Source organism: Pieris napi, chromosome 8 (genome assembly GCF_905475465.1).
Source record: "Pieris napi chromosome 8, ilPieNapi1.2, whole genome shotgun sequence".
Lineage (NCBI taxonomy): Eukaryota > Metazoa > Arthropoda > Insecta > Lepidoptera > Pieridae > Pieris > Pieris napi.
In genome coordinates this window covers 12,096,049-12,109,226 of record NC_062241.1, presented here as the reverse complement: position 1 = coordinate 12,109,226, position 13,178 = coordinate 12,096,049, and the positions used below count along the sequence as shown (strand labels likewise).

At 34.0% G+C, this 13,178-nt stretch overlaps 1 protein-coding gene across 1 annotated transcript; it reads left to right on the top strand.

The window, feature by feature from the left end:
• Window positions 1-759: 759 nt before the first annotated feature.
• On the top strand, window positions 760-12,451 carry LOC125052023 (xanthine dehydrogenase/oxidase-like). The gene is made up of 16 exons (XM_047652663.1): window positions 760-825; window positions 1,367-1,533; window positions 2,577-2,734; window positions 3,624-3,958; window positions 6,214-6,437; window positions 6,658-6,766; window positions 7,378-7,502; window positions 7,582-7,875; window positions 7,994-8,284; window positions 8,371-8,861; window positions 9,287-9,470; window positions 9,869-10,064; window positions 10,234-11,000; window positions 11,082-11,271; window positions 11,915-12,028; window positions 12,152-12,451. Exons 1-16 carry the CDS (start codon window positions 780-782, stop codon window positions 12,220-12,222), a joined length of 3,762 nt encoding a protein of 1,253 aa, XP_047508619.1. The 5' UTR covers window positions 760-779; the 3' UTR covers window positions 12,223-12,451.
• Window positions 12,452-13,178: the final 727 nt, after the last annotated feature.

The window sequence follows — 13,178 nt, the reverse complement described above, 5'->3', positions numbered from 1 at the left end:
ATTATCTTCGATCGATTAGTCTTTTATATTAAATACCCGTCAAGACCAGAAGTGGGATTCGCTTACAAACACGTGACTGAACGTCAGCCATTCCCATTAGCTGTTTTATTTGTCTTTTCAGCTCGTCGTAGACAACCACGTGTTCATTACTTATCTTGATCTTTTTCGTTCGATCTAGATAAGCGTAGTTGAATCAGGCTTCGCGACAAATCTGCCTTGCGATTCTGTAACTCACTTTTCGAACTCACACAGCGGTTTTCACAGCGGCGGTCTCGCTCAAATCAGTCGTAAAGCAGTCATTTAAGGATTTGGCATTCTGATAAACAATAAACTATAAGCTCCCTCCTCATCAGGTGCGAGTTCGAAAAGTGAGTTACAGAATCGCAAGGCTGAACTGGAATTGTTGATGGGTTCATACGAGAGGAAAACTCAAACCACTGCAGAGCACCGGTTCAGTAGCCCAGAGAGTTTTTAGTGAGGCGAAGTTTTTCGTTTTTCGCAGGCCCAACATTGTGGCTATATCGTACCCCGATATTGGGATACTCGGAGCCTCGATGTTAAGGGTATCTCGTACCTCGACATTAATCTCGCAGCCGCAACTTTGTGGTTATCTCATACCCCGCCATTACGGCTGTCCGTTCTTCAAAGCCCTTCAATTTCCACCAAATAAATAAATAAAAAACTTTTGTATACTAACTGTAACATTTTTACTGGATGTTGCCAATATTGGAATGATTCCATGCATTTTACATCCAATAATCCACGTCAGTCATTCATGGATGATGGATAGAATTACATTTTGGGTTAACGGTGAATTGTGCTCGGGTAAGATCTTTTACAAATTATGATTTAGTTTACTAGCTGACTTAAGCGTGAATCTATTATATGTTAAATAATTTGAGGTTTCGAGTGTTTTGAGTTTATTGGCCAGTTCTTCTCTTCCGTTCTACGCCCTTGATTTGAGAACTGGCAGTAAATGTAAAATTAGAAGCTAAATCATTTAATATGTATTTCTTTATTGACGTTGATAAGTGAACATTGTTTGAATAAATGATTTTGACTTTGAGTATTACCAGAATTAAAGTACCGTACAAAGTACACGCTGTTCTATAAATAACAAATAATAAGCCTATATATTCCTTGACTTAAATAATAAATAAATACAATAAAAAAGTAATTAAAATGTAACTGATATAATATGACTAATAAAAGAGATGTCAAGGCCTCTTCAGATCACTCTCTTTTCTCTTTAAAATTCTCCCCCAGTCTTTTTAATTCCATCAGACCAACCCTCCAGTGGCCTACCTCTATCTTGAAATGTCGTTTTACTAATATTAAATTATTTAAAATACATAATTTTTTTTAGCTGGATCCGAAGTGGATTCAGACGAGACATTGAACGATTACTTGCGCAAGCGTCTTAATTTACGAGGAACAAAATATATGTGCAAGGAGGGTGGATGTGGAGCGTGTATTGTAGTCGCCACTGCGCCTGATCATAATGGATTTAAGAGAACTTTGTCGGTTAATTCTGTAAGCTATTAGTTTAATTTATTTTTTTTAAAACCAGGAAACGGGTTGGAGGCATACCTGATGTTAAGTATTAGCCCATAGGCACTAATATTGACAAAGGGCTCGCAATTTGCCAGCCTTTTTAGAATTGGAACGCTCTTTTTCTTAAAGGGCCCTGAGTTTCATCATAAATACATCGGTGGGCAGCTGGTTCCACATAGTGGTAGTTCGTAGCAGAAACTGCCTTAAATATTACTTATGTTATATTATTATTATTTGTGTACCATACAGAAGGGTTCGGTGACCATTGTTACACAATTAAACTTAAAATAAGAAGCCCTAATATATTCTTAAGACGAATAAACACAATTGTCAGTCAAGGATAAGAATACAATTAGTATGGTAACAATGAGAGAGGATAACTAATACTTTTCCTTAAAGATCAAAACACTCACAAAAAAATAAATAAATAAATAAAACAATCAAATTCAAGTGCGTCTAGCATAACCCAAGCGAACCAAAGAAGCAGTGAATCGAGTAAAACCATCCGCCGAGTTAAAATACTATGTATTACCCACAAACAAAATTTGTAGATTTTTGATGCGTTTGCTGCTACGTTTAAACCATATGTATGAAATTAGTTATTAGGAAAAAAAATTATGTTAAACATGTTCCGTAATCTATTCACTTACAATACAGAAGTTCTTCTTCTTATCCGATACACTCTTGACAGAGCGGTCGTGATCGCTATGTAGTAGTGATATAAAGGAGCAAATGTGATGCCATTCACGACGCTTCGCCATCGTTGCCTAGAGGTCATCCTACTGCAGTCATTGGGTGAACCTCCTACGGCAGACTTGATCTGGTCAGTCCAACGCATAGGTGACCTACCGCACGCTCCGAATCAAGTGTGTGAAGATAAGACAATACAGAAGTACCGTGGTACATCTGAATAATTTGTAACAACGATATTATACTTTAAAAATCGACTACAGAAATGATCTGAATGCAATTATAATAATTGAGTTAAACATTAGTTTGTGATCATCTCTCTCTTTTTGCAGTGTCTTATACTAATTTTACAATGCCAAGACTGGGAAATAACAACCATCGAAGGGATTGGTGATAGGCAACGATATCATCCCATTCAGCGGAGGCTAGCCGAGAACAATGGATCCCAATGTGGTTACTGCTCGCCCGGATGGGTGATGAGTATGTTTGGGTAAGTATTGATACGGAATTACTTTTCGTATGATGTATATTTAATTTTTCAATTATTGTAATTTCGCATAAGTATCGCAATACAGCCTGCGATTCTGTCACTCACTTTTCGAAACTGCTTGCTTGCGAAAATGACTGATTTGAGCGCGACCGCCGCTGCGAAAAACGCTGTGTGAGTTCGAAAAGTGAGTTACAGAATCGCAAGCCAGCGAGGAAATCCGGTACACTACCACAGGGTCCAAACTTTATAAATTTATTTTAGTTTTCTATTTATCCATTTTTTTTTCTACCATAAGGTTCACAAAAAACAGTGACTTCACATGAATTAAAATCTAGCCTATACAATAATTATGGCTAAAAATATAATGTTGACTTAACTTTCTACAATACTAGTGTACAGCTAAACCAAGGTAATTTTAACAGTCTTAGTGTTATATAATGTTTTGACATTATGTTCATGTGTCCGAGATACCGCACTTGCACTTAGGTACATCCACTACACTAGGTTTATTAACCCAAAAGGTTTAGTTCTCTTTAGGCGTCTTATTCCTGTTGTATCAAGAAGTTTCATTGCCTCAGCATTTCTATGTAAATTTAAAAAAAATTGCCTTTATTTCGCATTAGCCTGATTTCATATAATTTTGCATACAGCCACGGTACAATCTGTGTTCTTCTATATAAGTGTTCTTTTCAACCCGAGTTTATTCCTCTCTGAATACCAGGATATTCATGTTTACAACCAACTTTCCTAAGGTATTGAAATCCGCGAAGACAACTTTGTAATATTTATAAATTATATTTAATTTGACCACCTGCGTGCACCAATTCATCATTAGGCCAAATCAGACTTCATACAAAGCTTAGTCTTAACAGGTTTAAAATAATTTCAGATTACTAGAAAGCCGCCATTACGACGTTAATCAAGAGGAAATCGAAAATTCTTTCGGAAGCAATAATTGCAGGTGCACTGGTTATAGGTCGATTTTGGACGCGTTCAAATCATTTGCTAAAGATGCACCTAATCCGAAATTGGAAGACATTGAAGACTTAGCAAAGTTTAAAAGTAATTGTAAAGACTGGTGTTTTGTTTCAAGTAAACAATATAAGAAGATTCATTTGAAAGACGACAGAGTCTGGTATAGGGTTTATAAAGTTACCGATGTATTTGATATATGGAGACAGGAGAAACAATCTTATATATTAGTGAACGGAAATACTGGGCGAGGTATGTTGTGCTCTATTTAATTCACACGCAACCGAAAATTGTGTTACAAGGTATACGTTTTCCAGTGGCGTAACAATAGGGTGGCAGGGCTGGCAAAATGCCACGGGCCCCGACCCAATAGGGCCCTTGCTCAAGAGATATTATAATAATAATAATAATAATTTATTGCAAGAATATGGTACAAAAATGTGTCAGGTGGTACAATGATAAGTTCGCATATTCTGCCACACACATTGGCGCGCAAATTTGTATTTAAAGGAATTTTACATTTTACATTATTAGTCATATTTACCAATTCAGGTCAGTTTTTATATTATTTGTATCATTATATTATTGTACATATCATATCATACGTTATTAAATTTATGTTCTAAACTTATGTTCTAAATATTCAGTTACGCTATAGAAGCACCTTTCTATGGATGAATGTGAATTCTCCAATACGCATTGGGCTAGCGTGGGGACTACGGACCGAAGAGAGGTGGCATATGGCTGTTAACGTAAAATTGTAAGCACCGTTAGATTGTAATCTATCTCGCGAGATTATAAACTGTCGAAAGATTGTGAACCTCAGCGTACTGCTTACAATTTAACGTACCTATTATTATTCGGTAGATTGTACTACACTAACTTAGTTATCATTCAAACTTCTTTGGTCAATTACAGATTAATTTTACTTTCCAACAATTTCATATAACTACCGAATAATAATACGTTAAATTGTAAGCAGTTCGATTGTGAGGTTCACAATCTTTCGACAGTTTATAATCTCGCAAGATAGATTACAATCTAACGGTGTTTACAATTTTACGGTGACATGGCTATTAGTGGGACATATACAACGTGTAATTGAGTGTGCTGAAAATCTCGAAGTTTATTAAACTGAGTAGGGATGTTTTTCTGATAGGGCCCCATCAAAAGAATTGCCACGAAAGAAGATTGGCCATGGCCTCAGATTGTAGTTACGCCACTTACGTTTTCGGCAGTAATTTACAGTAAAATACACGCAATTGGTCGTTATAATATTGGATAATATCCCTTGCTTGAGGAACAAAGTCGTAAAGCACTATTAAGACTGTTTTAACATTTTATCATTTTTGACTTCCTTCGGTATAAGTGTAATTTTTTCAAAATTTTTGCTAAATTTTTACTACAAAAAACACAAGGAAAATGTTAGTAATACTCGTTTACCTAATTTTACTATCCTGAAATAGTTCGCAACAACCATAAACATAGTTTTAGTTTAGATTGTAATTCTACCAAATAATCCTTAAATTTAATGCGACACTTTAAAAGCGAATAAAGATTGGTAATAATATATCCCTGTTTCACCAAGGTCATAATATTTTCGCTAAAAGAGTGGTAAAAAGTTGTCGTCGTAATGTGCGGTTACTGTATCGTCCGTAATTATGGTTAAACAGTGAAACAATGGTAAACGTTTTTACTCTTCAGTCTAATTAGATGAATTACTGTAACAATTAGTTATTATTTAACTATTTACACTAGATACATAACAACAATGTTTAAATCGTCGAATAGAAAAAAAAATAAAAATTTTGAATTCGACTCATCGAATTTTGACATTTATCAATCTTAATTTCGAAAATCTTGATTGGAAATAATTTTAGATTATAGATCGAGTATAAAAAGCGGCCGTTAGTAAATTGTCTGTGTCAATATTCGCCTAAGTAATGTATGCAAGTCTTAGAGTCTAGCGATAACATTTCACAAAAAGTAATATAAATTATTTTAAAGTTAATCTGTATAGACGCATGTATATTGTATATGCGTTATCTATTTTCTATATATATTCTATATATATGTAAATCAATTACTGTTCGTTTAACTCGCCAAAACTCGAGAATGGGTGGACCGATTTGGCTAATTATGATCTTGAAATATTTGTAGAAGTTCAGGGAAGGTTTATACGGTGGGAAACAAAAATAATAAGTAACGAAAAATACTTAAACATCAATTGAATTTTCCAATAAACACTGTCCCTGGGTGGGAAATGTTTAATGTATTTTGTCTGTTTTAGAAATAAAAATTGTCTTGTAGTTTTCATATATTTATGCTTTCAAAAATTTGTGTTTTATAGCTGCAGTATGAGGTCCGATCTCTTTGGTCTGTTTTTAAAATTTTGTACTAAGTCTTTGAATATATGTAGGTAGCTAGTAAGGTCACCGGGTCATCTTGTCTCGAATAAAATTATTAAAAAATTGTAGTAAAAAACAAAAGGCAATATTCAATTTCAGGTGCAATTCCTATATTCGAGTTTCCCCAAGTACTTATCGACATAAGCGCAATCGAAGAACTAAAAACACATTACATAGATCAAAACTTGGTCATCGGAGCTGGGACAACAATTACCGATTTTATGGGAATCTGTAAGAAAATGGCTGAAACGCACGAAGATTTCTCTTATTTACATAAGTTTTACGAACATTTGGATATGGTTGCGCACATTCCTGTCAGAAACGTAAGGTTTATATAATTTACCCAACTGCAAAGGAAGGATTTAATTTTAATAGGCGGCAAACGGGCTTGAGGCTTACCTGATGTTAAGTACGTCACGCTTCGTCTGGGCAAGTTACCAGATACGTTTGTGACAGACAATTGTAGTATAGTAATGAGTCTTTTTAAATCACATAAAACCCGAACAAATGCGGCGTCCAATTCTTTTTGATCTCTCTCTCTTTTTTCAGGTTGGTTCTATAGGAGGTAACCTAATGTTAAAACAAAGGGATATGCAATTTTCATCTGACATATTTTTACTTTTGGAAGGAATTGGTGGATCTCTTACTATAGGTAGGTCTAATAATAAAAGTCCAGTTTTGTTCTGTTTCGAAAGATAAAAGAGACGTAGCGGAAAGGTTTCTGTCCCATGTTATGTTACGGTACTTGAAACACAGATACAGCTTGCCAAACAACTAATAATGCACTGAGCCCTTACTCTGTAACCTCCAATGGCGATACCGGCGATCCAGCCTTTCTGTAACTCACAACCAATATACTACAAGCTCCCTCCTTATCAGAATACCAAATCGTAAAATGACTGCTTCACAACTGATTTGAGCGCGACCGCCGCTGTGAAAACCGCTGTGAGGCTGGCTCACAAGGCTGATCTCAAAAATGAGTTTTTGGTCTGCGCGATCTGAAGATTGCGACATCAGAACTATGGATATCAATGGAACTACATCGAACTCGCATCCAACCACGGTATCGGCGTTGCTATTGGAAGTAACAGTTTAAGGGCCCTGTTTTTTTTTAAATATTGATGGGGTTTCAAGAAACTCTCTATAATTAAATTCCCCGAAACAACAATTTATCATATAGCTTTGTACCATAATGTGGTATTTACTTAAAAGCCTTTTGTGTACCGAGTGCATCAATGAATTTGGTATTCGTGTTTTATACAGCTAGTGCACAGGGAACAATTCAAGCCACACCCCAAGAGATGCTATTAATTGATATGAAGGGCAAAATTATTATAAATGTGAAAATTCCACCGCTGTCTAAGCATTGTAAATTTATTTCATTTAAAGTAAGTAAAGTAACTTGCTAACAAGTTGTTAAAATTATCAAAGTTTAGAAGAATAATATGATTAAAATCTTTGTTTTAGGTTATGTCAAGGTCTCAAAACTCATTGGCCGAAGTCAATGCAGCTTATCTATATGATATAGATGATAAAGATGAAAAAACTGTTATATCAGCACGCATTGTTTATGGTGGCTTATCCAAAAACTTCACTCACGCAAACAACACGGAATTATTTTTAATAGGCAAAAATCTATTCGATAATGATGTGTTACAGAAAGCTTTAAATGTACTTGAGAAGGAGCTTATTGTAGATGAAATACCAGTAAAACTTAAGCCAGAATATCGTAAGAAAGCTGCTTTGGGTATATTTTACAAGGTACTGTATCTATCTATAAATATAATAAATATTTATACTAAATTTAATAAAACAATCTTAGTCTCTCATAAATTTTCGATGTGTGTAAAATACAAATGGTATTTTCGAATAATTTCAGAGTTTGTTAAACATTATACCTCCAAAATATTTAAATAAGCGCTTTGCATCCGGCGCAAGAGATCTTCGCAAAACAAGACCTGTTTCAAAAGGTTCAGAAGTTTACGACACTAATCCTACATTGTGGCCTCTAAATGAACCTATGCCGAAAATAGAAGCATTAATACAATGTGCAGGAGAGGCAAAGTATGCGGACGATCTACAAACGCAACCAAAAGAAGTGTTCTGTGCCTTTGTAACAGCCAAAATATTTAACGGGGAGTTCGAAAAGATTGATCCTTCGCGGGCTCTTGTAAGTTACATATATGTATGAATATCCATCACAAGCTATGAAATTAATTTATAAATTTAAAATCAAACATTAAATTATAATTACAGAATACTCCTGGTGTCATAGCGTTTTATACAGCTAAAGATATACCCGGAAAGAACTCATTTGTAAGCAACACCGTAACAAGCTATGTTAATGAAGAAATATTATCAGATGGAAAAATCAATTTCTACGACCAGCCGATTGGTATCATAGTAGCTGAAACTGAAGCTTTGGCTAATAGAGCTGTTGAATTAGTTAAGGTTACTTACAAAAAAGCTGAAAGAAGGCCTTTATTAGAAGTAAGAGACGTTTTAGCAGAGGATCCGAGTCGAATAACCCTATTCTTAACGTTACCGGCAAGAGAAGCACCAGGAGCTGATATTGACCGCGTATTAAAGGGAACTGAAGATATTTTTTGGCAATATCATTATACAATGGAAAAACAGACTTGTGTAACACGTCCTAGTGAGGATGGGATAGATGTGTTTCCTTCGACACAATATTTGGATATGACGCATTTAATAGTGTCAGAATCGTTGAACATAGAACAAAACAGGTGTGTACATACATGTATCACTGACGCTACCTTTGTTAACCATGTACTATGAAATGAAACTATAGAACATGTCGTTCACCTTTAACAAGTTTTTAGAATCCCTTTGGACAAACTATGTCATGACGTATATTGCGCTACTTGAGATACATACATTTAAGTGCCGACGTTTCGTCTTCTGACATTTTGACCCTCCTATGAGGATCTTTTGATCAAAATTTCTTCTATTACAAAAACATAATAATTACTGATCGAACTCGCTACTTTATGTAAATACGTATTAACAAAAGTTTGGCTTCTGATGGAAATAAAGGTCTTTGTGAAATTTGGAGAACGTGATAATATGTTTTGCTTAAGACTTAGACTTGGACAAAATCTATGTTTGTTTCCTCATAAATCCTTCATAGATGCTTATATTATTATTTCAGAATCAATGTGGTTATAAACCGTGTTGGTGGCGCCTATGGATGTAAAATTAGTCGCAGTGGTTTAATAGTTACCGCTTCTGCTCTAGTTACTCACCTTCTGAACAGGCCTTGCCGTTTTATAATGGACTTAAAAGCAAATATGCGTATTATAGGAAAACGAGTTCCATGTCATTTTGATTACGAGGTATCTATTTCGTCAATTCTTCCTCAACAGTCTTTGTGCTACATTAACATATTTTTTTAAGAGTGTATTAGAAAGAATGAAAAACATTTATTCAGCCATATCATATATCATTCCATGTCACATTCTTTGCATTAAATGTACTTGCTTACTTAGCAATTTTCGTAACGTAACATTTGCTGCGCCAGAAGTATTGCACCGATTTTTCTTCTCAATTTAGAAAAGTGTTTGTTTTTTTACATTTTTATTTGTGAATAAAAAAAAATACAACTAAAATTGTGCGTGTGTGGACTATGTGTATGTGTAAAGCTGAAGATGATCCTTAAATAAATATGCAAAAATTACTCACATTATGCAATTTCGTTAAAAGCTGTTCTCCTAATTTATCTTCGTAATTTTAGGTTGCCGTCAATAGGTCTGGTGAAATTCAGTACATAAATTATAATATATATGAAGACTTGGGTTATAGGCAGGGTGATTTTATCGGTTTTCTGGTTGTGTCTGCGATGAGAAATTGCTACGACAATAAAAGATGGACTTGTAACATTTATTATGCTTTCACAGACACGACTCCAAATACATATGCAAGAAGTCCTGGTATGTTCACTAAAATATATACCTAATTAAAATATTGCGTCTACGTAGTTGACTACTTGCAGTACGTACTTTGTGATTGCTAGTATCATTGAAGTCGGTGCCCAAAAAAAACAATGACGATACACAGTTTTGTCTTTTGTTTTATTACACACATTATTATTTATTTTAGGTAGTTTAGAAGCTATTGCTATGACAGAGCATGTATTTGAACGAATTTCATATGAATTAGATATGGATCCACTAGACGTAAGAATGAATAATTTAAAAAAAGAAGAGCAAGATATGAATGATGTCATAGAGACATTAATTAAAGACAGTGATTACCACAATAGAAAGATAGAAGTAGCGGAATTTAATAAGAATAATAGATGGATAAAACGCGGTCTACGCGTAGCTTTTATGAGTTGGCCGGGTCCGACGATGGTTGATTTCCACATCTTCATATCAATTTACCACGGAGACGGTTCTATTATAGTGAAACATGGCGGTGTTGAAATAGGACAGGGAATAAATACAAAATTAATCCAAACGATTGCTTTCATTTTTAAAATTCCAATAAACAAAATAAAGGTCAAGCCATTTGATAACGCTTCTCTACCAAATAACTTTTCTAGTGTAGCCAGCCGAACCACACTCTCAGTGAGCTTCGGCGCTATAAAATGTTGCCAGATTATTATGGATCGTTTGGCACCGATTAAGGTAGACGGTGTAGATAACCCTACGTGGGAACAAATTATACAAGCGGCGTATAGACAAGGAGTTAATTTGCAAGCAAGTTACCATGTGACTACGGCAGACCAAGAGTCGCACAGATCAGCAGGGGCTGCTGTTGCCGAAGTGGAATTGGACGTACTTACAGGAGAGTCACAAGTACTCAGAGTGGATATTGTTGAAGATGTTGGTACCAGTGTAAATCCAGAGATTGATATTGGACAGGTAATTGACTTTATTTCTATATAGAACAGGCTATAAAAATACGCCTAAAACCTATGGCTATTTGTATATAAACATTTTTAGATTGAAGGTGCCTTTATTATGGGACTTGGTTATTGGACATCAGAACATATGAAATTTGACATAAAAACAGGTGAACCATTGATAGATCGCGCTGCAACATACCATATACCTCTAGCAAAGGATATACCCATAGATTTTAGGATAAAACTTAAAAGAAACCATAATACTAGTGGAACTTTGGGAAGTCGTTGTAAGTTGTGTTTTAAATATTTAAGGTTAATTTATTTATAGCATTTAGTTTTAACTATTATAAATAGAAAAGCATATAACGTCGCTGTAGAATGATAACCTCGTATGACCAGAGAAACAAACATTACAGGAAACGAAAAAAATGTTTCATTTCGACAATGTTCATAAAAATCTTATTACTGATGTGTCCAGATGTGACCATGATTTTGTCCATAAATTTAGATGATTTCATAAATTGATTGATGATTTGATAATTTTACTTCATGATTATACCAGTTAAATGACATAAGAGTCTAAGAATTAAATGGTTTTTTGACATACGAGATTATTATTCTACAGTGACGATAATAGCTCTAACAGTATTTTAAAATTAAGAAAATTCATCTACGGAATAGAACCGTGTTCGTCTGTATCAACACTCTTAGAACAAAGATATTGATTGAACAACACATTGCTATATAACTATTGAGTATCAATTTGTTGTTTTATGACACATAGGATTAGGATCTAATTAAAAAAATCAATTAATATTTATTTAAGACAAGACTTACTGATTGAGTAAAACTTCATGTTAATATAGATGATTATGAATGACTCCTTTATACTACTACTTTAAGCATTGAAAATATGTAGTTTTTCCACAGCGGTGTCTGAGCCAGCTATGTGCTTAGCTGTGAGTGTAGCTTTTGCTTTAAAAGCAGCTATTTCTTCCTCCAGAGAAGATTCTGGTTACCCACGCAACGAATGGTTTAAAGTCGGTAAGATTTATAGTTTTCATTTGTTTACTTCACTGGTCGTAATTCAATATAACAACAGTGCCATCATTTGAAATCGAAAAACACTACTTTCTATATATCTTATCTTATATATTATATTTTCAGATGGTCCATATACATTGGAGGCTAATGTTTTACATTCAAACGTTAAATTGAATGAGTTTTTGTTCCGATAACCAAATACAATCAAAGCGTTAATTGCCAGAAATTCTGACGGACGTTCTGGAATTCACGTTACCATAAATATAATCATTTGCTACTAAAGACATGGGAAGAAATTGGCTGTGCCAAAAATGATTCTTGAATTGTATAGGAAGAATATCCTATGTGGCAATCAAGGTTTATATTAATTTACCAAAAACATTCAAAGATCTTCCTTCCTACTAGAATTTTTTAAAATCGACCTAATATTGGAAAAAAATATTTTATTAATGCGTAACATTATAATTAATATTAATTTGATATATAATAAGAATTGACTATAATGTAATGTAATATATACACTTCTATGTAAAATTCTACCATTTGAGACAAATAAGCATGCAAAATGCCATAGTGGCAGAATATGAAAACTTTAGATTGTACCACCATAACATTGTTGTACCATATTCTTGCAAATAAATTATTATTATCTACTCTACCAGTTCTATCTAGCAAGCTCCCATATCCCGCATTACTGCGTACGATTTTTTGCATTTTCTGAGAAGATTTACTATTGTAATATATATATATTTTTTTACCATAGGAAAGTAGAGATTTCAACGAACTGAAAGCAACCAACCTACTTTTTGAAAAAAAGCTGATATTTTGACGGGTGAATTTTCGATTGAAAATTAGGGTGTTTTTTCGATATTAATTCAAAATAAGGTGAACAAATAAATATTTTTAATCAAATAAATTACAGTGTATTTGGGACATAGAAAGGTAAGTTTTCACCAAATTTCGTTAAAAAAAATATATTTTTGTTAAAGATAAAAATAAAAAACCAAAAACTTGGTTTTTTGAATTTTTCACATAAATTTTGAGGTTATGTGAAAAATGTGTGAATACAAAAGTTTTAGATCTTTTTATTACCTCCAACTTTGCCATTTAACTTTCTTCAATAGGACTTGTAGTTTTGCCGGAAATCGAG